General features: G+C 39.0%; 1 protein-coding gene across 7 annotated transcripts in view; it reads right to left on the reverse strand.

The window, feature by feature from the left end:
• Positions 1-1,219: 1,219 nt before the first annotated feature.
• Positions 1,220-27,599, reverse strand: part of CACNB4 (calcium voltage-gated channel auxiliary subunit beta 4) — a 248,781-nt gene continuing 222,401 nt past the window's right edge. For all 7 annotated transcript variants that reach the window (XM_046019260.1, XM_046019261.1, XM_046019262.1 and 4 more), the window contains 4 exons: positions 26,067-26,218; positions 24,060-24,155; positions 10,312-10,497; positions 1,220-7,865 (listed from right to left, as the gene is read on the reverse strand). In XM_046019260.1, the coding sequence (XP_045875216.1) occupies positions 7,605-7,865; positions 10,312-10,497; positions 24,060-24,155; positions 26,067-26,218 (695 nt within the window). In that variant the 3' untranslated portion in view covers positions 1,220-7,604. The remainder of the gene's footprint in view (positions 7,866-10,311; positions 10,498-24,059; positions 24,156-26,066; positions 26,219-27,599) is intronic.

Genomic DNA, 27,599 nt, shown 5'->3' on the forward strand with positions numbered 1-27,599 from the left:
GTCCAGCATTCTTTAGGGATCAAGGCATCCACAATGGAAAATTTACAATATAGCGAATCCAATAACAAAATTACTGGACATACAAAGAAACAAGAGAATGTGACCTGTAACCACAAGGAAAATTACTCTACAAAAACAGATTGAAGTTCAGGCAAGTTAAGTGATTGCCTCAAGCTAATAGCTGGTTACTGCCCGCTCTAGGCTTTGAACAGTGGCAAGAGCTACAGCCTACAGTCTAACCGCTATACTAATCTGCATGTTATATGACAGGATAACAAGATGTTTCTCCACAACCCATCCTAGCAGAAGAGGTGTGTTGATGATCAGAGAGATGGCTTCAGGCATATGGCCAGGTTGAAGGAGTCCCTTGCAGTGAGCTGCAATTCTTCCATTTGGGAGTTTCATACTGTGGGTTGAAATGCCTTGATAGGACAGCCCTATATAATATTTCTCCAATAACAAAAGTACCATTCATTCAGTCAACGTTTACTGTATTCCCGGCATTGTTTCGTATGCCAGCTTAAAAGCATTTGATTTATGTATTTTTAGGTAAAAGTGCTTTGCAGAAAGTGTTATAACGATCTTTGGTTTCCTCATTTGTAGTTGGGTCTAATAATCTCTGCCCTATCTTCCAGGATGGCCAGATGGATTAAATGAGATAATGTTTGTGAAATAACTTTGGCTGCAATAAATCACCACATAATGTTAATTCAAGGATAATAATCAACACAGTACACGTTTCTTTTGAACTTCTTGTGCACTGCAGTGAGAAAAAAGTCAAATGTCAATCAAGTGATAGCATGGTCACCTGACACTGAGCACATGAAATATCAAGTCATAAGTTTTATGCCATCCCTGGAATGCTTATGGGTACAGGATACCTTTGGAAACATCTGATAACTCCTACATTCATCATTTAGGGATTTCTAGTTTATCTAGCTTATTTTTCTATATTGTATTTGATCCTATTTGCACATATATTTTAATATATTCTGTTTTGGGTGTGTGTCTCTAATTTACACACTCTTCCTGATATGATACTCTTTTGCCATAATCCATAGTACCTAGCAGAGTATTCAGGAAATCGTCACTAAATTGAATCTGGGCTGTGAGAGCAAATGTTTAGACTTTTTTTCCCTGCAAGAGGTATAGAAACATACCTCTAAAATAATATAAATATCTCTAGAATAATATAAAGCAGAGTATAACGCTGGTTTCGGTATTTTCTCATTTATTATATAAAAGAAAAAATTAATGCAGTTGGTTTGTACACATTTAAATTCCATAAAACAAATCCATAGAAATTAGGATACTCTATGCATGCACTCTGCATTTTCTTTGTTAAATGTTTTTGTTCACAAAAATAACAACACTTTTTTTTCTTTAAAGCCACTAAAGCAGAGGGAGAACAAAACATGCAGCACTGTACACATTTGCATAGTATATTTTACCCAGCATGCCTTGTAGAATGCTACACATTTACCTATATAAGAAAATTAAAAGGGTGTAAATTATTAAAATAAATAAAATTTAAAGAAAGGAAAAAATTATTTGACAAAGGCAATATTTTTTTTTCCACTTTGTGCCTGGAGATATAGCAATAGCTTGGGATATCAACAGCCCTCAGAATAACTGGTAAAATCTTTTCACATCAGCTTGCCTTGTTTATTTTTAGTATTAATAAAGTTACAGTTTTCCCTCCCGCCACCCCTTCAAAAAAAAATAGCTAATAGCTTTAACTTATGTTTCAAAATAGTATTCAGTACAAAACAAATGAAAGAATCCCTAAATACTTTACTTTTTTGTTGTCGTTGGGACATCTTTATTTATCATTCTGACTTTAGGCTGCGAAAAATATAAAGCATTTCAAACATGTCCAAAATTTAGAGGAGCCCTATGAGCTCATGTACCATTAGTTTTTGTAGTTGTTACTGAAGGAGCAGAAATAAGAACAGTAAATATAGTACGAGTCTTATCACAAAATAACATTTAATAAGTTTTATGCAAGGGAATAAAGTAAAATAAATTACATCAACAGATTGCAAGGCTATGAAGTAAAATTGCTGGAAAAGTATGAAGCAGCAAGTTAAAAAGATGGTAGATGAAATAAATCTGATAAAACTTAGAATTAAATCTATATACTTTTAAAAAATACGACTGCCAAATTTAACAGTGGATTTTGTTGTAAGTTTGTGCTATAACAAATGTGCTTCTTTCTCCTCAATCTATTTTCATATTACTGGCAAAATATATATCTTTTATAATTTTGTACTATACAATATATGTTTTGCTACATTATTTTTCTACTGCTAATGCAGATAAGAAGTAACAACATAGATTTATTTTGGCAATAAAATGCTTTCATTTTAATAACGTCCCAGAAAATATCGTAAGGCATATGAAAAATAGTATGCAACAATATAGCATTAATGATCCTGCATCTTCGATACATCCCTTATGCATACAGAATTCACACCGACTTCAGGTAAAAGTGTGTGAAAATGGCATGCAAGTAGGGCAATACATAAATAAAGACATAGCCATTTGTTGAGAAATTTGAGTGTTCAAAACATAACCAAGAACACTTACAGAGTATTGAAAAGCTAGAGGCCAGCCACTTTGGGTTCTTACATAGTTCTTTTAACTTTCAAATATAATTTTCAAAGAGGATGCATCAGTATACTCCCCGGACCACTCTAAATTCGTTAGTAACATTTTCTACCATCTTTCTGCAAACATTTTACATACTTCAAAAGGAACAAAGGAAAGTTTCATACGTATCTATGATTCTCCAACACTCTTGCTATTCACTCTTATTTGTAAGTTTCTTATGGTAAGTGGGAGTTACAGCCCTTGCTCAAGCTTATCTGATGAGATATTTTCTAGTCTTCTCATACTGTCCCTCAATCACAGGAAGCATTTGGGATTAAACCATCCACAAGTAGATAAAAAGAGTTGCTATAAGAGGATGTATTTCATTGGAGAAAGTTCATTTTAATAAAAGAAGAAAACTTTAAAAAGTAATTTTTGCTGTAGCTCTCTGCCCATATAAAACAGTTTTACTATTTGACTAACTCGACCATTTAAGTTAACAACAAAAAAGTTATCCTTGTCTGAGGACAAGTATTGTATTGACTGGTTTGATCATAATTATGTAAAAGAGGTGGCCTGTTCTCTGCCCTTTGGACACAGTTTGAGTAAGTAACTTAGTAACAGAGTATTAACAATATTTAAAGATATGAGGAACTAAGAAAACAAATTTTATTACATAATTTGCTAAAATGTTTTCATTCATATAGTCATTCAAAGATGAATTTTATATAATTAAAAAGAAAACAACATGCAATATTGTCATGAAACACAAAGGCAGAAATATAAAAGAAATAAGGGGTACATTCCCATTTATTTAGAACATTTATGTGAAGTTTGCTTCAGTGACATGGGAGTCCAAGATAATGCATATGCTTATGTGGGAAATAGCTAACTGTCCACAGGAGACATTAAGGATCAATAAAATTTGAATTTTCAAACCAGCTGCACTGAAATATCAAGTTTCTGGATCTACTCTTTAGGCTTAGAGCTAGGTATTATAACAAATTGCACACAAAGGAAATTCCCTTGCAATTTGTTTCGTTCCTTAGGATGACTGATTTCTTAAATTAACCTTGTGTCCTGATAAACTGTGAACCAATTTGAAGAAAACTTCACTAACATGGAAGAAATGAAGGGTGAAAAGAGTATTTTGGAAACAGTCTAAAATTTAAAGGGAAAGTATATTTTAAGAATTTATGCATTTAGTTTTGCAGCTAGGTTAGTAGTAAGAGTAATAAATTTGTTCACTACTTATTGAAAAGTGTTTTTCTCTTTAAAGACAGATTGTCTTCTCTAGAGAAGAGGTAGTATAAATATTAATATATAGGGCAATTTCTACAGTGGCATTACATCTTTTTATTTTTTGCAAATACCAAAATAAAATTGTATAACTAAAAGAAATACATTGGCATGCAAATTAAGGTTACCTAGAAACATTCTTGACTGACATCCTGGGTCTTAACAACATTTTATGATATGTTCATTCAGGGTTTAAATTTGCAAACTATCTTTTGGCATAATTTCCTTCTCTCCCTCCCTTTCAGTGCCCTAGCTTCCTATTATGAATTTTAAGGCCCCCACACAAAAGACAAGTTCAAGTATGCAGGTATGAAAAGAGGTTAACATTCCAAAAATACATTTTGCAAACAACAACAATAATAATTAAAGTAATTAACAAATTATTCAAAGGGAACAAATACTTTTCTTATAGTTTGTTTTATATTTAAAAAATTCATTTCATTAAGGACTAAGTGCAATGACATATTGTCACATAATTAAGACTCTCTTATTAGGAAAGACTATCAGTCCAAATTGTTAATTTCAATTTGCTTTCCAATAGAACTGTATAAATATAAGAGAGAATCATCAGTCATTTATAAACATTTCCAAGTGTTGCTTTAAATATTGGAGTAAACAAGATAACATTGTTGATTATAATACTGGAGTCACGTTATAGCCTTGAGAATTAACATCAGGATTGACAAATTGTATTCTCTTTTTTCTCAGAACTACATTTTCACATTGTCACGTGAGTCTACAGTGTTACATGTTCGCAGACTGAAATTACAGAATATGTAATTTACATATTCTGATATTACATATACTGAAGTTACAGAATATGTGATTTATACAAGGTAAAACAGCCTCAAAACATTGTAAGACTTGTTTCTCCTGCTTATCATTTGCTATTTTGAAATAAAATCAGTTAAAAACAAAGTATTTTGTGGAATATGTATTTTTCAAAGTTGCTTGATATGCTTGGCAAAAATAAAACTTTCATTTAGTATATATCTGTATTTTTAGTATCATTTACACAGTAAACTCTAACACTTAAAAAAAGGAAAATGTATATCTCTTATTTTCTTGGAGAAGATAAACTTATTACAAAAGGAATGGAAAAGAATATGCCAAATCAAAGTAAAATTTTAAATATATCCATCAAGAAAATATTCATTGTACCCTTTCCAAGATTGTTAGCTTTTGAATAAGAATGCAAAGCAAAACAGGTACAGACATTTGACGGTAAATGAAAATTGGTTTTGTGCACAGATATTGAATGGACCTCTCTCTTTAACAGCATGACATGGAAGACTTAGAAACAAGGCTTTGAGAGGTTTTAAAAACAAGTGATTTTTAAAAATTGAAAGAATATGGTAATCTCGCTGACTAGGAAATATATGTAAATGCTGTTGCAGCTACCTGCCATAAAATGTAAATATCTTAAAGTAGTTAAGTGACCAGATTGCTAATGCTACTACAGAAAAAGCTGAACAGCTGTCTAGTCTAAATTTATCACCTTGGTGCACTCTTTGCAATTAAATACTTTAATGCGCACAAACAAGAAACCAGTAAAGCATATAGAAAAATGTTTTGGCTAATGTTCTCTTTCTCATGCAAATATGTGCTGTACATGTAATAAGTATATTTTCGTTTGCTGGAAAATGCTCTTCTGTGCTCTAACAAAGTATTCAGTAATGGCAGGTTAAATGCTTAGTAAAGTGTCTAATGGATACAGCTCTTTTAAATGTCTTAACTGAAAGTTCTGTAAGCTTCACTAGATGACAAAAGGAACTCACAAGCCAATATCACATGTTAACTTTTAGAATTTACTGAGCCCCTATATTCAATTGTATCAAATATGTGAGATAACTTACATAATTATAGGCATCCTCATCATAGCTAAACCGGTTCATAATGGAGTATGCACAGGGAACAGAAGGGGAGGGAATGTGGGAGGTCATGATGGGGTTCAAAATATGTATAACTAATCAAGAATATGGAATTTATTTTCATGGGCAGGAAAATTATTTAACGGGTGTATGTTTTGAAAGCCTAAATATTGAAAGGTGTGGTAGGAAAATAAGGTAATAGAAATCAATTATTATTATTTTCCAAATATAGGCTTCATGACATGTACTGGTAGAAAGGGATTTTTATGCCTTGTCCTACTGGGGCTTTAGAAAAATGCACGCATTGTGGACTTTTAGAAACAAGAGTCTTTCCTGAAAGATATTTGTGTGTTGTATAAAAGGGTCAATTTCAATAATTCCTTGGATCATAGTGAATCTAAGGCTTCCTTGAAAATATAAGATAGAAGGTCACCAATTCTGTAATTTTAGCCACTGGAAAAACTGTCAAGACTCAACAGTGAAGAGGAGTGTTCATTAGAAATAAGGCAGCTCAATCTCCAAATTCTTTATAATACTTGACAGTAAAAATGCTGTAATTTTAGTGAACAAATATACTCTGAATCTATTGAGTTTATTTTTTATTGCAAGCTTTTAAATTCATCATTTGTTTTCACATTTTTCATTTCATCATTTTGCATAAATGCAGCTTTCAATATCAAAATTGAGTGTTTCCATGTAAAACAAAAGTTCTTAGCATGACTATAAAGAATTTGGGGAAGGGCTAGAACATTCACATATTCAAAGACAGAGACTGAATGAAGCAATGGAAAGATATGCAATTGTGCTGGCAGGAAATACCGGCCCGTGTTTGTGGGAAGTTGGAGAGATGAATTCCCATCTGGAGATGTTTAGCTTCGCACTCAGGAGGATCTGTGCCCATCCTTACTGTCTGACTCCAGATTCCTGGTTCTGTATAGTTGTGCTCAGAGCGAGGAAAGGGGAAACAACACCCAGTTTTCCGTTTCCCATGACCAGCTATGATTGGGTTTCTCTGTATTATTCTCTCTCACTGCTAAAGAAATTTTGAGCTTTTTTTCTGCCAACTTCAAACAAGTTAACAGTGGTGACTAAACAAAAGGCAAAACACTTTGAATACAATAGCTGTGCCAGGAAAGAAACAAAAATATTAAAATCTGAGGAGAGTGAAAATTTCTGCACTAATTTGAGGTGGGCTTTTTTTTTGGCACTATCAATACTTCTGGTAAGTTTGAAAAGCCACTCTGTCAACATTAACATATGTTAAAATGTTTATACATTCCAACTTTACGTGTAAATTTAGCTTCCAGCAAATAAATACCATACTTGGTTTTGGCTACTTTTGGTATTTTGATTTTCTTATTAATTAGGTTTTTGGGTTTTTTGTGGCTTTTTTTTTCTTTCAAATTTTTAAATTGACTGCAACATGCTCAAGTAGACTTTCTAGTCGATTTGCCCAAATTCCAACAGGAATTGGTTTATAAATTGGTTCCAACTGGAACTGGTCATTTGGAATTTCCAGCATGGGAAATTATTTTATATGTGCCTTGATAAGTACCCTAAAATTACAAATCGATATGTCTAAATCTAATGAAGAAAACAAAAGGTACTGTTATGTAAATGCTGAGCTTAAAAATATCTATATGACTGGGCATCTAATAACCATCTAGACTTAAGGGCATCATGTACTTTTTTTTTTTTTTGCCCCTTACTTAGCATCAAATGACAACAGCCCATAAGCACAGTAAATACTGTGCTGTACTTGCCAAGTTAAGATGATTGGTTTATCCTAGCAGTGCTATGGCAAATTGTCAACAGATGAATTTTTTGTTTGCTTCTGCAGACTCAAAGCCTATGTCGGGAGTCATGGCTATATCCCCCAGGCGATCCTCGGTTCCTATGGGGTTTGTAAGTGTCCTGGTATGAGTCAGGATAATCTTCTTCCACAAGAGGGTAGTGATCTCGGCTATGCTGGGAACTGGAAGACAAGCGGTTCCTACTCTTCCGAGCCCTTTCATTGTGATAATTTTCATCAGCAGTCATTAGACTTCGTCTTTCAATTGGAGAGTTCTCCGTGGAGTGGTTGCTGTGCCTCATACGCTGACTCTAAAAATAGCAGATAGTTCATTGATTACATAATGTCCGTTTCATTCATCTAGAATATGTAAATGTATGTACAGCAGTAGGGTCTGCACAACAAAATGCTAACTGATTTAATAAAGCATTTTGATGCACAAATGGTCTACTCAAAAGATCTGGTATGTTTTATTTGGGGCACAACAGGCAAAGATACTAAAATGCAAATAGTTTATGAATTTAATTACGTAATGCTATATGATTATGCTTCCTATTAAAATAGACAATTGACAGTTAACTGCTGAATGGAACTTAATGCATCTAGGAAGACCTAATAACTCCACTTCTACTGCAAAAATGAGGATCACTTTACTATTGGGAAATAAGTTAAAGTTCAGAATAGCATTTGATATTTTATTTCTCTTGAACTGATAAAATCCTTCTCCTCCTGAAGTCACACACTTCACCTTTGTCTAGCTGAATGTTCCTCATACCTTTAAAAAAAAAATTCATGAAATTAGGATTTGTGCTGTCCATAAACTAATGTGCTTGTTTCTTCATCATACATAAATGTTAAGGCTCTCAGCAATATTTTTTCCAAAGGAGTATACAATAATTCTAAAGCTGGCTAACCGATATTTACAATTCTCGCATCCTCAACTGAAATGTCCCACAAAAATTACCTTCAGATATAAACTAAATTCTTTTAATACCATTAACTGAAATCGATATTGTCAAACACTTATTTGATGGCTCAGAAACTGTTACTCAACATTTTTCTTCAAATCACGGGAAAACATGTATCATAGCTGTGTCTCTCTACTTAGGTTACCTCAGTTAAGAAACAGGATCCCGGGTATCTGGGTGGCTCAGTTGGTTAAGCAACTGCCTTTGGCTCAGGTCATGATCTTGGAGTCCTGGGATCGAGTCCCGCATCGGGCTCCCAGCTCCACGGGGAGTCTGCTTCTCCCCTCTCATGCTCTCTCTCACTGTCTCTCTCTCAAATAAATAAATAAAAATCTTTCAAAAAAATAAAAGAGAAACAGGATCCTGATGAGATAAGGACCCAGATCCAGTTCCTCTAAGTGATACCTTCACACAGTGGGAAAATCATTCAGCAGCCATAGCCTGTGCCTTTAACCCCAGCCAGAGTCTAACTATTAAATACCCATGGTCACTAAGAGAGATAGGGTCCAGGACAAAGAGTTTCATGTTAACTCAAGTGAAGCTGGGAGAACCACTGCAGGTGGATGTCTTAGAGGTGATGAGTCCGGAGTGTTCTGTCCATAAACAAAGCACATTTTGCTTAACCTACACTACAGAAGCATATTGCTTTGTGCATCCATTTCTCATTCCACCGAGTATAATTCGGAGCCAATCCAAACTAGTCAGTGGAGATGTCTACACTTGAATTAGCACAGAGGCCGTGAAACCAGGCAAGAGACAGTCCCGGGGCATACAAATATACCACATATTACATGAGCATATTTCCCATGTTCATTTCCAGCCTCAAAAGCTATTCATTTGTAGGGCAGGTTTTTGCTTACAAAGATGAAATTTTGCAGCAAAGTAATACGGTTTAGAATAGCATTTTAGAGAGTGCCTTTCTCTCAGAGTTAAGTCTATGTGATCTACAGTTATGATTATCATTATAACCCATGAATATAAAATTAGTCACGATACAAGATGGCTCAACAGACTACAAGTTCCTTAGCCAGCTATGGGTTAGGCTACATTCCAGCAGGTGCTTGATAAATGGTAAATAATAATTGATGTAGGAAGGCAAAAGTCCCTTTGTATCATAATGTCTCTAACTCCTCACACCCAGCCCTGAGTGCGGCACTAGAAGAGTAGAAAGAAAAACCCTCCTTCTTCTGCACTTATCCCCAACTTCCCGAAAGAACACCTGCCGTTGCCACTGGCCAAGATGGATGTCCACATACCCCCAAGAAAATTCAGGGATCTGTCACTGTTTCTGAACAGAGTGGCTCTGCTCGTATCCACGTTCTGTACTGAGCAAGCTCGGGAACAAGCCGGGCAGTCTGGGAGGGCAGGATTAATTAAGGGCAATTTAAAAGGCCCATCTGTCCCAAAACACTTGACTTAGTTTGCCATGGTGCCTTACCCAGCCACCAATGTATAATCTTTAGGAAGTGACCTGAAGAAGTAATGCACAGTTGCACTGAATAGGGAGTGAGTGTCCTGGCAGACTTTAGACACAGGAGGGATTAATTTGTCTGTAAAAGTCATTGTACATTAACAGAGAGCAAAGTTCTATGGAAGGGGCCACTGTGGGTAACTCGGCCTAGGGTAGACCATGGTGAGGTAATATTTTAGATTTTTTTTTTTTATATATATAATGCCCACCCATGTTTCCCTCTTCACATTAATGATTATCCAGTCTTCATCCCAATCAGGTTCCCTGTAGAATCTTCAACCTAAGGCTGTAAAAAACATGGGTGGAAAGTGACAATACCTGTAAACCGGAAATTGCCGTGGGATATGGTGAGAGCGCAGTTGAGCCCAAATTCCTTCCAAGCAGAGGGGTCATGGGGGTGCTACTGGTAGTGTGGGTTGCACGCCAGTAAGCTTCAAGGTACTCTCCCAGATGTTCGCACGCGTCCTCCAACTGATTTTCATCCAGTATAACATCAAACATCTCCTGCAGATGAGAAGACAAAAAATCCATTCTACTTATGCTTCAGGTTTTAGGCAATGACACCTAAAATTCCACTTAATGTAGATAATAGCATTTCTTTTTTTTTTTAAGATTTTATTCATTTATTTGACAGAGAGAGACACAGCAAGAGAGGGAACACAAGCAGGGAGAGTGGGAGAGGAAGAACCAGGCTTCCCACAGAGCAGTGAGCCAGACGTGGGGCTCAATCCCAGGACTTGAGGATCATGACCTGAGCCGCAGGCAGATGACCAATGACTGAGCCACCTAGGCACACCCAGATAATAGCATTTCTAATATCTAAGAGCAAATATCAGTTTTGAGGGGCTGGACTGGCAGTTTCTAAAATTAAAGTCAAGTGAGGTGGTCCACAGTTAACCAAGCGCAAATTTGGACATTGACACGAAAACAGAAGTGCTCATTAAATGTTCAGATCTTTCACTGTTTAGAAGTAAAAGATGAGGTTCTGTATCAGTGTCATATGTAGAATATACCAAAAACAAATTCATATCTATCCATAGATTCCTAAGGAGCTCAATGACACTTACTTGAGAATACAAGAGAAGCAAGTTAATGGCATTGAAAGAGGAGTTTTTTTTTTAATTTTTTTAAATATTTTATTTATTTGACAGAGAGAGATCACAAGTAGGCAGAGAGGCAGGCAGAGAGAGCGGAGGAAGCAGGCTCCCCGCGGAGCAGAGAGCCCGATGTGGGGCTCGATCCCAGGACACTGGGATCATGACCTGAGCCGAAGGCAGAGGCTTTAACCCACTGAGCCATCCAGGCACCCTTGAAAGAGGAGTTCTAAAACATTCTGGGCAATGGCCATATCATTGGAATAAAATTTCATCTTCCAAAGTAACCACATTGAAGGGAATAACATTGACTAATATAATTTTCAGAATGCCTGTGAAAATGTTTTCCATCTCATGATAAAACAATATGGAAAGAAGGTTTAGGATCAATGCCAGAAAACCACATTAGGGTGATTTCTGCTACCAAAAGATGGTTGTGTGAAACAATTAAAAAAGAACAAGGCCCACGAGTATTTAATCGTGGAGTGTCACACAAGAAGTGTCACACAAGAAGTGTCTGGTATCCGTGTTTCTGTCAGTAAGGGCTTTGTCCAGCATCTAGTCTCTAATCAGGAAGTGTTTTCCCCCACAAAGCAGCAAAAACACACACAGGATGGACAGTCAGAAAACTGTGGCCCCTCGCAAGGAGAAAAACTATCCTATAGCTTAGGGAAAGCACACTTCCAGCCTCCAACAGCTGGATTCACACCTTCCCTCTCGCACCACCTCTGCCACTACCTACCTGCTTTTACAAGCTCATTTTGCCAAAATAAGAACCTTCCACTAATGAACCAGATACAGGGTTACTGCCATCAGCACAGATACTGTGGCTGGATTGTAGGTTCGTGGCAACTGGACAACTATGAGTGGTGATAGGTTAGCTGACTCACTCTGGTTGGTGTGAGGCTTCCCTCAAGCAGAAGTCACCATGGCAATGATCTCTTTCCCAACATTTACTATTTGAATGTTTTCATCACATCGATCCCTATTGAACATTTTGACCTTAATTTGCAGAGCAGTTTGAAAGTCAGGGAGAAATATTTAACAGTGGCTTAGTAATTAGGCAAAGAATAGGTGACTTCAGTCCAAACCGACTAGCGTTTGAGAGGACTCAGCCAATTCAGCTCATGTAGAAACCTTTCCCCAGGTGCCTGGGTGGCTCTGTCAGCTGAGCAAATGACTCCTGACCTCAGCTCAGGTCATGATCACTGGGTCATGAGACTGAACCCTATGTCGGGCTCTGCACTGGGCGTGGAATCTGCTTAAGATTCTCTCTCTTGGGCACCTGGGTGGCTCAGTTGGTTAAGCAACTGCCTTCGGCTCAGGTCATGATCCTGGAGTCCCAGAATCAAGTCCCACACTGGGCTCTCTGTTTAGGAGGGAGTCTGCTTCTCCCTCTGACCCTCCCCCATCTCATGCTCTTTCTCTTTCTCTCACTCTCTCTCAAATACATAAAAATCTTAAGAAAAAAAAAAGATTCTTTCTCCCCCTCTGGCCCTTCCCCCCCTCAAAAAAAGAAACCTTTCCTCTTATTAGTCAATTTCAGATAGTTCTTTGCATATTTTATTTATTCATAACATATTTACTCAGTACCTATTTTGTGCTAGGCATTGTAAGCACCCAGTGGCAAAGGATACAGATATCATCCCCATGCTCAAGAAACTCTCCTCTCCTAGTGAGAGACACAAGTATTAAAATCCATAATACTCCAAGTCATACTGGGACTTTCATTCAGAAAATAAAGAGACTGAGCCAGTAAATGTTCAGAACTGCAGCTTTAAATTCGGAATTTAGAACAAGGCCCATAGACACAGGTGAGAGTTGAACTTATAAGGGAGGGGAAATTATAAGTAAGTCAAAGAATTCTATCTGTAGAGGGAAGAGAAGAAAACAGATAAAGAGAAGAATCAACGGGAGGAAAAGACCATGTGGCTCATGAGAGAATGGGAAAACAGCTGGTTCCTAGTGTCAGTCAACATATATCCTTACAATAAATCCCCTGTTCCATGAAAGTAACTCAAGGGAATTTCTGCCTCTGGCTGTCAAAAGCCCCCTTCCCATTAATGTAACCCATCAGTAAGTACAAATGTCAAGTCTGAGAACTTTCCCTAACGCTCTGATACGAACTTGCATTCTCGGACAGCACAGCCGCACTAACCTGAGTGGGAGGAGAACAGGCCCCCCCGCCCCCGCCCCCAAAGAGTGCGCGCAGACTCAGAAAGATGACCCAGGAAGAAAGATGACACTGGGCAGCCTAGGAACAAACGTCTACTCTCAGTCACTGCACACTAAAACTGTCCACAAATTCTAAACTGTATGTGATTTGGAGTCTGTGGTTTACATAATTTCATTTATGTTACTGTCTACTTCACTTACATAGGTCTCATTCTATAAGGTGGGTTCTCAAAAACGTGGGGTCTCAAAAACTCATTTTTTTTGCTTTCATAAAGTCCCAAGTGAAAGAACCTTCTGAGGACCCCTGGACTGAGGGTCCAGACTATGGGAGTCAGGACAACTAAGTCCATAAAGAAAAAAAACCAGGTAAGCAGCCCCCACTAAAGGGTATCATTTGAATAAGGTTTCTATCCACTTCACTGTTCCACATGTTACACTGTCACACTGCAGATAAAATTAAACATACACTTTATTACAAGTCATTTTAATAAAGTACTCCTCTTTGCCAATGGACAGAATTTGTATCTATCAGCGCATGGCTGTTTGCTCAAGCCTCAATCATTTCTAGGAAACGGTATTTTTGCACCTGCTAAAAAGACAGCTATATGATGAAGATGATTTGAAACGGCTTTTATGCTTTCAAAAGCACCAAGGAAAGCAAATTTCAGCTTCTGAATGAATACTGACATATGCGTCTTATTTTCAATGAAGAAGAATTTCACAGCCTGTATATCTGTGACAATTTTTCTTTTCAACTGTTTAGGAAATAACACAGCTGATAAGACCAGAGTGTTAGAATGTGAGTGTGAGGGCATACATTTTTTAAAGAAATGATACATGAAATTCAAAGAGAAGCAGCCCCATGAGTTATGCAAATAAGCTTTGCCGATTTTTCAAAAATTTAAAGGTTCAAGTCTAATTAGTCCCTTACTGTGCCACACGTGAGACTTCCAGCATGGGATATGGATTCAGACAACTATTTAATCAGCAGCAGAGGGTGTGGGTAAAGGGACAGTCACAGGCAGTGAAGAGGGACCCACTCAATGATACCATGCCCTTGGTGAATGCCTGAGACAGGGTAACACAAAGAGCTGTTGGCCAAGTTCTTCCACAGCAGACGCCTCTGGCATACTGTGATGGGCTCTTTTCTTCAGCTGAGGTGGGCAGAAAGAATGTGGCTGCTAAAGTAAATACACCATGAGCAGAGGAGTCAAAACAAACTCTTGGAAAACCAGGCACAGCAGGTGCCTTTTCTGCGTAAGCTTTTTGGGGAAAATGAAATACTAAAGCATTATAAATGTAAGAAGAGTAAAAACCAGGCCCCCAGCTCATCCAGTGGTTCAGAGAACGAGATGACAGGAACCAGGGAAAGCAAAGAGGGATACCGAATTCAGTGGAAAGGAAGATCTGGTATATCTTTTAAGAAAATCTTAAGTACTTAACGTTAAGATCTGTCCGGTTGTCCATTCACAGAGCCACACAAAGTTTCCCAGGGAAGGAACCGGAATCAAAGCAGCTGTCCTGATCTGCCTGGGACTGAGTGTTTTTGGGTGCTTGGGACTATCAGTGTCTGAATCTGGACAATCTGAGGGAAAGTGGGACAGCTGGTCACCCTAGTTTTTACAGAAGATAGAGTACTTCTCAGTTCCTACATCAAGAATTGGAGCAGGTTCTGTTTATTTCTTTTATATTCCTTTGCGGGGGGAGATGCTGAGACAAAGTGGACAGGTCTTTCTTTATGACTATGAAATCCATTCTTTCTAGCATAGAGGAGAGGGTCTCATGAAACCTAACATATAATTTGTAATATGTTTTATCTAGGCTATTGCTATTGAATATTTCCTAATAAAAAGTTCATAAAACTTAAAAATTAATTTTGCAATTTAATTTTAACTTTTTTTTTAAAGTTAGTGCATTACAGAAGACTTGCTAGGCATGAGATTAAATACATATAAACTCTCCCATGGGATGTGCAACACTTTACATTTATTTAGTGTGCATAGATAAAACCTTAGGTGGTGCCTATTTCCTACTCCTAAGAGGAAAAAAGAAATAATAGGGGTAAGTACACTTTTTATTTCTTTGCTCCTAGAATACAGAGATCCTGAATCTGTCACCATTAAAAAAGATGACTAGCAGATACGATTCGTAAAATAAAATGGCTGCTTGGCACATATGTAATGCTAATTATAAAATAACCAACTGGTGTTTCTTTCATATCACAAATGCATTCTTGATATTATTAAGGCTTTGGAAGTTCTGATTACTTTAACTCACTGGTCAACTAGTGATGGGAAACTAGATGCTAAACTAAAAGAATCTTGAAAGACTTAGGAGTTCTTACAGGGGATAAAAGAAAGCCTATCAATACTGTGGGCTCTAGCAGCTCATCTCAGTTTCCAACTTGAAGAAGCTGAATGGGAAAAGACAACCAGAATTTCTGCCACTAATTTCGGGGGCAAAACATGAAAGCAAAGAGTATCAGTATTTTGATCCCTTGTAGTTTCTCTCTTAACAATCTGTGAGGTTCCTCATAAACCCATGCACATTTCCTCAACACGCCCCTCCATCCTGCCCATTCTTCTTCAAAAACTACATCTCCCAGTGTTACTGTCTGTAGAAGAGGCACCCAGTATTTTTGTTAAGCTCAAATTAACCCAATGCTTTAAATCATAGCCTGGTGGGAATGCTAAGTCGGTGGGGACCTAAGTCAGTGTTATCCAAATTGGGTGACTAAGATCCCCGCAACAAGAGTAGTCTTTGGATTGAGAGAAACTAGACCCCATGCAGCCTTGTTTCATGAAGGAAACCTCTCAAATTGATTACTCTCTTTTTCAAAAGCACTATTATGAATTAAACTGTGGACGCCCAGAGGCCCTGTAATAATGGAAGCACCCCTGGAGACAGTTACTTTAAATAGATGGGTGAATCCACACGGTTCTAAATAATTTACATAAAACGGCTGGGAAAGAGCAGTGGAAAATCACTACTGTGATAGCAATATGGTCAAGGATACAGGGCACTATCATTCCCTTCAGAGTTCTTGTGTTTACTAGAATAAATCTGTGTCTATTCAGCAATGCAAAATAAAGGGTGACAGAAGAGAACGCCTATGGTTACTGTAATGTTAGAGGTTTGCATGACTCTGTGAGGAGATGAGTTCCCCCTCTTGCAGAGAGAGCGATCAATGTCATTTTGCAAGCTCAAAAAAATTACACAGCCCAAAGAGCCACAGGGTCATCTTATGGTAACACAAGCCAGTTTGTAACTAAGTAGGATTAAGGGATTATATTTCCTTTATATATTCAATTGTCTGCTTTTCTCACCATGTATTATGAGGCTCTTATTATCACAGTACTGGGGCGATTTGAACGTTGGTCTTCTTAAAATGTACTATTTTCAATTTCTCTGGAAAGGAAAAGGGTACTAATACCCGGTAGAAGCAACATGAAATCTCATAATATACTGTATAGATGGATATTCCAATAAAAAATTCAGGCTGGTCATATTTAAAAAAAAAAAAATGGGTCCTAGTCTCATCGGCTCCTTTTCTGTCTGCATCTCACCTGTTTTGTTTTGTTTTGTTTTGTTTTTTCCTGTGAATCCAGAGCAGGCAAAGAAGCAAAGTCTTCCCTCTTCCAGAATACAACTGTCTGTGGCAGATTAAACATGGCCACATATTCTCTGACATTCCCCCCTGAGATGGAGGGTTTATGTCCTCTCTCCTTGAGTCTGGGGAGTTCTAGGAACTCCTTTGCCTAGCAGAATCCTGTACCATTATCTAAGGCCAGTATCTAAGCCTAAGAGATTGGAATACTTGGCTCTTGGAGCCCTGGGAGCTGCTGTGTAAGAAGTCTGTATCCCTGTCAGAGAGAAGCCATGGAAAGGCCCTGAGACCACATGGAGAGAAAGAGGAGCTGGCTAAGCCCAGCCTTCCAGCCATTCCTGCTAAGCGACCATGCCAGCCACCAGCCGAACACCACCAAGTGCTCATTCTCTGAAATCACTGAGTTTGGGGGAAGTTTATTGCACAGTCACAGATAACCAAAACCTTGTCCTAGAACTTTGGTGGGCTGGCAACATGGGGCCTGCCTTCAACACCTATAAATGAAATTTGACTGGAATTCTCCCATTCACTTACATATTGCTTGTGGCTGCTTTCCTGCTACCAAAGCGGAGTTGGTTAGTCTTGTGAAGACCACATGACCCACAAAACCTAAAATATTTACTTTTCTGTCCCTTACTGGAAAAGTTTGCTGACCCTTCTCTCTCTCTCTCTCTTTAAAGATTTTATTTATTTATTTGGCAGACAAAGATCACAAGTAGGCAGAGAGGCAGGCAGAGACAGAGAGAGGGGGAAGCAGGATCTCCGCTAAGCAGAGAGCCCACGAGGGGCTCAATCCCAGGACCCTGGGATCATGACCCAAGCTGAAGGCAGAGGCTTTAACCCATTGAGCCACGCAGGCACCCCTGCCTGTTGACCCTTCTCTTAAAAGAAGCTTTACGTATGAAACCCACACTTCTCTTTCCAGAATATATGATAACCAGTTTGTTGCCATTCACCATCTTATGCTGACTTTGGCCAAGGCTTACGTTCTTTGGAAAGCCAGTTTACCTCTCTTGGTCTCAGTTCCCTCATCTGAAAAATGAGTTGGTTGGATTGGGTCAGTCCTTCCCTAGAAGTGTTCCATGAAACACTAAATCCACAGGATGCTCTATGGAAAATTGTTCTGCAGACAAAATCTAGGGAAACACTGTCCACTATCCTGATGGAGATACACTATGCTCATTAGCATATTAAGGCTCCTGTAGTAGAGAAACCAGTTCATCTGTGTTTATATGGTGTTTTCTCAGACACGATGGTATCAGAGCTCTCTCCCCATAGCACCTGCTGGCATCACATGGAGCCCATACTGGGAAGAACACATTCCAGGAAATACTACACTGGGTGCTCTTCAGGGTTACTTATGGCTTCAACAATCCCTGGATCTTGGATTCATTTTTCTGGCGACAGAGAGCTAGCTTTTTTCAGTACTCTTTTAGATTTCCCTTTCTAAAGACTGCTGCCTTTAATTTCTTAGCAATGTGTGACTCTGCCAGTATAATCTGCTGACTTTTCAGATTGGAGATGCAGTGGCCAATTAAGCAAGCTGTAAATTCTCCTAGAGGAACTAAAATGACATAGTGATCACCAGTCTTTCAGTGACAATTATAATTATGGTCTTAAAGTAAAGCAGGGACAAATGCAGGCACATTTTTAGATTACTACTAGTTTTTATAATCCAAAGATTTTTTCACATGTGCCAACATAGAGTATAAAATTCCTTCTTGAGGGGCACCTGGGTGGCTCAGTGGGTTAAAGCCTCTGCCTTAGGCTCAGGTCATGATCCCAGGTCATGGGATCGAGCCCCGCATCAGGCTCTCTGCTCGACAGGGAGCCTGCTTCCCTTCCTCTCTCTCTGCCTCTCTGCCTACTTGTGATCTCTCTGTCAAATAAATAAATAAAATCTTTAAAAAAAAATTCCTTCTTGACATTACAAATGCTATTCAAACAATATCAAATGAACATGTTTAATAATGTAAACAGTGTTTAGAAAATATTAAACACAAAGTAACCTTTACTTATCCAGACTGCTTATTTAATATTTCAAGTTATCTGATCAATTACATAAAACAGGAATTTGCTGCTGAGATAAAATAGAGCAAGGCTCTCTTCCCAGTGCATGAGGCTGTTTTGAGATTCCTGACATATGGATAAATCTTGACATCTCACAGTATTATTTGCATTTAAGTAGGCACATATATTTTCTTGGTTCCAGCTATTTCAGAGTAACATATTACATTATATACACAACTACTCAATTATCAACTTTCTCAGCAGCTAAAATACATCAATTTAAATAGGACACAAATATTTTCTCTAATAATTATTAGGAAAAAAATGTTAATAAACTCATTCTTATAGACAGATCAAAGAAACAAGTTTAATTCATCTAAAATGTATCCCAAGAAATCACTTATTAAGACTTATAATGTTATTTATCAAAATGTGTGTCTATATTAACCTAAACTAGTAAACCAGGAGTGACTTTTTTCCCCCTAAGGGACATTTGCAATGTCTGGAGACATTTTTGGTTGTCCCAATATGGAAGTTGTCATTGGCCAGGGATGTTGCTATCCATCATACAGTACACAGGACAGGCTCCCACAACAAAGAATTATCCAACCCAAAATGTCAATAGTGCTGAGGTGGAGAAACCCTGATCTAACATACTCTTTGAATCTATAAGAGATTTATAAAGTAATATCTGTAAGCATACTCAGGATCTACCAAATTGTTTGCTAAGAGTTGACTTAGCCGGGTGCCTGGGTGGCTCAGCGGGTTAAGCCTCTGCCTTCGGCTCAGGTCATGATCCCAAGGTCCTGGGATCCAGCCCCGCAAGGGGCTCTCTGCTCAGCAGGGAGCCTACTCCCCCCGCCCCCACCTCTCTGCCTACTTGGGATCCCTGTGAAATAAATAAATAAAATCTAAAAAAATTAAGGAAAAAAAAAGAGTTGACTTACCCACCTGTAATCTTTTTTTTTAAAAACTGAAGTATAATTGACATATAATATTATATCAGTTTCAGGGGCAGGACACACTGATTTGACAATTATCCGCATTACAGAATGCTCACTGGAAGCATAGTTACCATCTGTCACCACATAAAGTTTTTTTTACAAATTATTGACTACATTGCCTACGCTGTACTTTTCATCCCCATGACTTATTTATTTATAATGGAAAGTTTGTACCTCTTAACCTCCTTCACCTATTTCATCTGCCCCCTCAACTACCTCCGCTCTGACAACTACCAGCTGGTTCTCTGTGTTTGATTCTATTTAGATTATGCAGTCCTGGGGCACTTGGGTGGCTCAGTCATTAAATGTCTGCCTTGGCTCAGGTCATGATCCCAGGGTCCAGGGATTGAGCTCCATGTTGGGCTCCCGGCTCAGCAGGAAGCCTACTTCTCCCTCTCCCACTCCCCTTGCATGTGTTCCCTTTCTCACTGTCTCTCTCTGTCAAATAAATAAATAACATCTTAAAAAAAAAAAAGATTATGCAATTCTTGAAGGTAGGAACATGCCTTTGAATCCCCAGCATCTAGCAAGGTAACAGGCCTAATGCCTTTTTCCCCCTTGAATTTTATTTATTTACTTGAGAGAGAGAGAGAGAGCATGCACGTGTGCATGTGTGCATGGCGGGGGGGAGGGGCAGAGGGAGAGGGAGAAGCAGGCTCCCCGCTGAGCGGGGACACCATCAAGGAGCTCCATCCCAGGATCCTGAGACCTAGGCCGAAGGCAGATGCCTAACCGACTGGGCCACCCAGGCGCCCAGGCCTAACACTTAAATAATGTTTGCTGAATGTATTTTAGTTCTTGTAGGTGAGCCACACAACACTGAGATGACCAGATATTTTGAGTTTGTCTGATTTACTCATACAGTGACATGGATGACATGTTTTCAGCCAAGCCCATGGTTCGTTCCTTAGAAGTATCTAGGACATTTTGAAATAATAAGGCTATCACTTGATATATTTTCTGCTTTATTTTTATACTTTCCTCTTCTTGGGGCTCCACAGCCTTCATGGTTTTACCAACATCTCTACAGTGATCACTTCCATAATCTAGATAGAATCAGTCTTACTGATTGAGTTGTGAAGTTGAGAAGTGTCTCGGATACCATAGTCTTCAGCCTTCACTAGAGGAGATTCCTCCCACAACTCCGACAACTGCTCACAGAGCCCACTCTGGTGGATGAGTCTGCTCACTCTGTCCAATGAAATCAGACAGGCCTAACTATTCTCCAGTCCACCTAGATCCGCACCCAAAACTCCCGCAGATCTTGTGGCCACGTTCACAGAACTAGGCTGCCTGCGCGGTGTAGATCCCTCTCCATTCGTGAAGATAGACGTGCCAACGAATTTCAAGATATTAATCTGTATTTTTCCTTTTGTATTTTCCTCCTTTCCTTCCTACCACTTATGCAGGTGGCAGGATCTGTTTGGGCTTCCTCGCCTGGTGGTGGTGGGGGCTTGGGGGACATGCTGTGGCAGGAAATTGCCAGCTCTCCCTTTCCCTTCCTGGGTTTTGTTTCCCAAAAGCCTAAATTGGTTGAAGAGACTTTGCTAACTTACTCAGGAAACAAAGGAAGGTGGGGATGCTTTTAGACATAACAAAAGCAAACAGGACGTTCCATTAATAGCAACAAGAGGCGAAAAGAGCGAGGAGACACCTCTCCCTCAGACACAGAAAAGAAAGGAATCTCTTGCCGAAGTCAGAGAGCAGGATTCCCTGTCTCCTCCCTTACCAAGATTCTCTGCCCCAGATGAGGTCTGATACAGCAGAACATCCTTCCTGAAGGACCACATGGGCTTGGCCAATGGCTGCCTGAACTGGACCTCTCGCCTTCAACTCCCTCAATTTCCTTAACAACCCCCATTACCATTTGACAACTTTGTTCTGTCCTGGAGATGTCTCTTCACAGCATAGTTGGGGGCCAGAGACCCACCTGCACTACACAGTTCTGTAGAGATGGAAGGGCGCAGTAAATGGAGGTTTGTTGGAGTCTGACAGACCTAGGGTTGAATCTGGGGCTTATTTCCTAATTGTTACCTCCAACAACTTTCCTAATCAGGGACTTAGCTTTCCCTTCTAGAAGTAAGGATGATATTATCTACGAGGGTGGTCATAGAGGCCTATGCTCAGATATCCTGGAAAACCAGCAGTCATGAGAGCAGTCAGCAGATAGGCTGGTGCGGGAAGATGGGGGTACTGTGGCATCTTCTGGAATGACTGCAGCATTGGTCCAAGCAAATGCCATCCTCTCCACAGGCTGCTCCTAGCCAGTGCCTGAGCGCAACATGGGGACTAGAGCCAGGACAGTTTTGTCCAACGTGTGACAAACTTGTAAGAAAAGCTACATATCAGTCTGAGGCTCCTGCTATCCATTTCTCCCTCCTTCCTCCCTTCCTTTCATGAGACTAGTCTGGTCTGGTCGGAAGGCCCTACTAGCCTGTTCCGTCCTCTTTCTCTGTTTTTAGTCTTTCATAGGTATTTTCTCCAACAAGTTGCACTTCTAATTCCATTTAGGTGTCTGCTTCCCAGAAGACAAACTGACACAGCTCTCTTTATAAGATTCTTTTAAAAATTGGAAACAATAGCATAGTCCTAGCGTTTGGTATCTGCTCAGTAAGGGTTAACTTCCATTAGCTGGTAAGGACTGTAGAGTCGGGGGCTGGGTAGCACATTCTTGTATTTACACACAGGGTTTGAATTACACATTCCATTTTGTAAGTGGACTTCGGAGGCAATGTGAAGTTAGACTTCTTAACATAGCACTCCAGAATCCAGCCTATCCAAATTATCTGTGGGGCAGGTAACCAGGTCTGTGTACAGGTAGGTGGGACTATGAGGACAGGACACTGGCTTTGGGGCCAGATAAATCTAATCTAGTTCTAATTTGCTGTGTGACCTTAGGAAAATCATTTAACCTCTTTCCCTTCAGTAGCCTCATCTACAGAATGGGGATAATACTGCCTACCTTACTAGGTAACAGTAAAGATTAGAGATAAGCTATGGAAAGCATCTAGCTTGGCGTCTGGCCTATGATAAAAGGATGCATCCTATTCTTACTGCCTTTCACTCGTTCACTTAGTCAATAAATATTTACTGTGGGCCTATCATAATGAAGGACTGAGATATAACAGTGAACCAGACAGGAACACATCCTTACAGAGCCTGACAGGTTAGCCATGGCAGAATGCAAATTATACCTGATAATTTTAACAGAAACACCTAGGTGGGGCTTATTCTGGGCCAGGCTCTGTCCTAAGAGCTTTACCGTGTAACTCACTCATTGAAACCTTACAACAACCCAGTGAGGAAAGTACTTGCTCAAGATTACAAGACCAGTGTGGATTGGAACATGGGCAATCTGGCTCCAGAGTCCATGCTTTTAACAGCTATGCTGTATTGTCTCTCTAAACATCTGAATTAGATTTTATGCTTCCACAGAGCATAAGCGATCCTTACACAAGTATATATTTAAAAACCTAGTAAATTAAATCAGTAGGAAAGACAGTTATTTTCTTTAGAGAAACACAGGCACAGAAGTAGTAAATCAGCTGAGCGGTAGACACAGATCAGCCACTGGTGACCCACAGGAGAACAGTCAGCACCTCTCCCCACCCAAATCCCTGCCATTTTCTTGGCTTCCACCTCAGTAGCTGCTTTCTGGCAATGGCACCAGGACATACGTTGCTATAGTATAATTTTTCATCTTACTTAACCGTGACCTCTTCATTTGCTATAACCGTAGGGCTCTTCTAGTTCCCATAAATTCTCAACCTTCAAGGTCACATCTTTTCTGCCTACTGGAATTTTCTGGCAGAAAAATTAAAGGAAAGTCAAATTAGTATGTTTTATTTGCTTTTCTCTTTTCATAAACGTGTCCCCATGACTGGATTAAGTAGTCTGCCGAGTATTTGCATGGTCATCAAGGTAGCAGGCAAGCGATGGGACACTGGACACTAGGTTCAGTTCTTCTTACACGGCAGAACCGATGTCCCAGTTCTGGATGCCTGGGTGTAGCCAACAGGACAGCAGCAGTGTGTGCGAAAAACCCTTTATGTTTATGTCAACAGGTGATCACCACCATTCTAGAACAAAATGACAATGGTAATGGGAAAACAAAAAACACGCCAGCCTCTCCTGTCCCAGCAAGAATGACGAACGCAAAAAAATGATGGTACTTACTGGGGGACATTGTGCAAGTTTATCAGCTGCCACCAGTTGAACATTTAAGTGTTTGCTTTGGGACTTTCCTCTAGACTTAATCAACCGCTGTAAAACCTGATAGAAGAAGACATGAATCAATGAGTTAAAAGAAAAATGAATAAACCAAGTCTTTTTAATATAGTCTGGCTAGCCCTGAGTATTAATAGAGAGGAAATACAATATGAAAAATGATATATATAAACTCTGTAATGACATCACCCCCTTACACTGGCTCTCACTTGCAGAGGCTTTGATATGTACATCCCATTCTCTCTCCGTGTGGGGTCCTGGGGGGGATCTCAAGTTCCTGCCCTAGATTTTACCCAGAGATTTTATTTATTTATTTATCTACTTTTAAACATTTTTTAAAGAGTGCATTTATTTATTTGATAGAGAGAGAGAGCATAGCAGGGGGAGTGGGAGAGGGCGAGGGAAAAGCAGACTCCGCACTGAACAGGAAGCCTGACACTGGGGCTTCATCCCAGGACCCTGAGATCGTGACCTGAGTGGAAGGCAGACACTTAACCGGCTGAGCCACCCAGGTGCCCCTACCCAGAGAAATTAGAGCTCTGCAAAAGTGGAGGAACTGATCTGTACCAGGTCATTTATGTCCAAATTCAGTGAAGTAATATTTTAGATCACTATCTCAATATCAGATAAATATCAGTCATTTATATATCTGGTCCTTTTGGTCACTGATAATTATTGAGGTGTTCCAGTTTACATTAACAAGATTTCACATTAGCAATCCAGGCAAAACATTTGCACTGGCACCTTGCTACCTTTAAACCAGTGAATATCTGTGTCATTCGGGCATGGCTATAACTGCACTTGCCATATACTCCCTCTCCCTCCCATTTTTTTTTAAGCTGAAATAGGGCCCTCACCTCAAAATAGTACTGGTCGGTGAGGCTCTATGACACCTCAGCGTGTATGTCCACAGGAGCCCCTGTTCCTACACTTAATGACCCCGTGGTGATTGGGGCAGCGGGCAAAAGAGGTTGAAATCTATTCCGCTGCAATGAAGGGTATCTGAATCCCCCTCAGTGCAGGGTCAAAGAGACCTCGAGGTGGTCAAGGCAGATTCAATCCATTCTAATGGTTTCCAAAAGGTCCTGGTTTGGTCAGGATTCCCAAGTCCATCCCGTGCGGAACGAGTGCCTGCAGAGATGGAAGGCTGAGGGCTGGGGAAGGACACAGCTTCTTTAGACATTCTCCATTTGTGAGAGGCGACTACTGCCCTGGTTGGAAGTTGAATTACATCATAGCGCTAAACTGCACTCTTGGAGGCGCTGAAAATAAACTAATTATTAAGGTAACACCTCCCTAGGATACCTATTTCATATTAACTTTTTAGAATATCATCACTTCTTAAAAATGAAAGAACAGCCTAATCAAAAGAGACCAATTTGAGGCTGTCTCACTTTTATTTTTACCTACCTTTGTGGCATCAAGACACAGGGCAGATATCCCACTGTGTTTAATCACAGAATACCTTATTCCTTGGAGACCCAACCTGAGCACATATATAATGTCTATAATTTTTCCATAAGAGATTTTATATAGTGATGTTTGGCTTTATATATGATAAATGTATATACCTTTCCTGAACTATGTACTCGCTCAGTTGGGGAGAGAACATAGGTGCTACAAGAATCAATATTGCCCAAGAAATTAACTAAGATATAACCTAAAGTCTCTGAAAAGCCACAGTTCCTTTTCCATACCTTTCTTAATTTTTTATTTCTATTATATTCTTGCCTGTCTGGGGAACCACAATAGAGAGTGACTTTCTTTAAAACAATGGCTATTCTTTATTTGCTATCAGAATTTCTAGAACTTGGACAGACTGTGGGAATTAAAAACTGCCCATTAAAAGGCATCTCAATAAGATATTCTCCTCACCCACTAACAACAAAGCACAGAGCCAAGAATATTCCAAAGGAAATGAGCTTCTATTCCGTAAGGCAGAAATGAGCTAATTACCTTTGGAGATGAGACTTTTACATGAACAATAATTGGTGCTAAAGAAGTCTTTATAAGTTGCGCTGGGTGATTGATGGTGTCTGCGTCAAGAACAACCAGTTGCAAAGATCTCGCCAACTCAAAGATTCTTTCAATTTCACTTTGTACTTCCGCTGAGAGGAGAGATAATACGTGAAAGGACATAGTTATTTTTATTAATTCTTACATTTAAAAACATAGTACCCCTTTCAGATATTTGTCTACATTGCAAAACAGAACGTTTTGAATTTCATACTTCTATTCACTTAAGATCTTTTCTAAAGAGAGAGAGATGGGTTTAGTTTTGAGTTTTGCATAAAACAAAAAATTTGGTGAAAAAAATTGTGATGGCTCTCTTAACTCACTTCTTACACATGCCCTGAAATTTAGCGATTTATATAGCTAGGTTGTTTACGACTGTTGTTTTGTTCTAAAGAACTTTTACTTTTTTGTTTTTTAAGATTTTACTTATTTATTTGACACAGAGAGAGAGAGATCACAAAGAGGCAGAGAGGCAGGCAGAGAGAGAGAGAGAGAGAGGGAGAAGCAGACTCCCTGCTGAGCAGAGAGCCCGATGCCTGCCGGGCTTGATCCCAGGACTCTGGGATCATGACCTGAACTGAAGGCAGAGGCTTAATCCACTGAGCCACCCAGGTGCTCCTAAAGGACTTTTACTTTATCTTTGAAAGCTGAAACCACATTTAGGAAAGACTTGAAATACATGTGTGGAGCAACATCACATGGAAAGCAAATTACACGGAGATATTTCAACCAATCAACAATTTATATATTAATATTCTGTAACTATGTTTTTTACAAATCCCACAACTCATCTGTGTTGAATGGCATGCATATTTTTCACCCAGGGTTAAATGTCGGGTCTACTCTTACAACTAACATATTGCTATGTCTTAATTCAAGTATTAGGGCTGGTACACTTGTTCTAGGGAATAATTTTCAGTATTAAAGAAAAAAAACCTAAGGCAATTATATTATAAATGCTGAAATGTCTTGAGAATGAAAATCTATCCAACTGTCTGTAATGTCCAAGTGACCTGAATCCTGCACAAATCTGGTCAAATAAAAAAATCTAGTCATTCTCCATGTCTGAAGCAATCCAGTTATTTTTAAGACAAAGCAGATTATCGATAAAAAAAAAATTTGGCTTTCTAAAACAGAAAAAACTTTTTCATATATATTTTATAAATTATCTGATTTATTGGGTCATGTCCAAAGTCTGAACTAGACTACTTAATTTTCAGAGAGATGATCTTGTTTTACTTTTTACTTACTTTTTATTTTTGGCTTATGTATTATAGGCATGACCTAGCAATGTCGTAATCTTGTTTATATTACACAGAGTAGACAAAGTTACCTAATATAAATCACTTCAAATATGGTCTAGGAAAGAGGTGATGTTGCTCTACATATACTCATTGTAAAGGTTTTCTACCAGAAAGCCATGATTTGTTTTGTTTACCCAGTATATATTCAAGTTCACGTCACCCACCAAAA

Source organism: Meles meles, chromosome 9 (genome assembly GCF_922984935.1).
Source record: "Meles meles chromosome 9, mMelMel3.1 paternal haplotype, whole genome shotgun sequence".
Lineage (NCBI taxonomy): Eukaryota > Metazoa > Chordata > Mammalia > Carnivora > Mustelidae > Meles > Meles meles.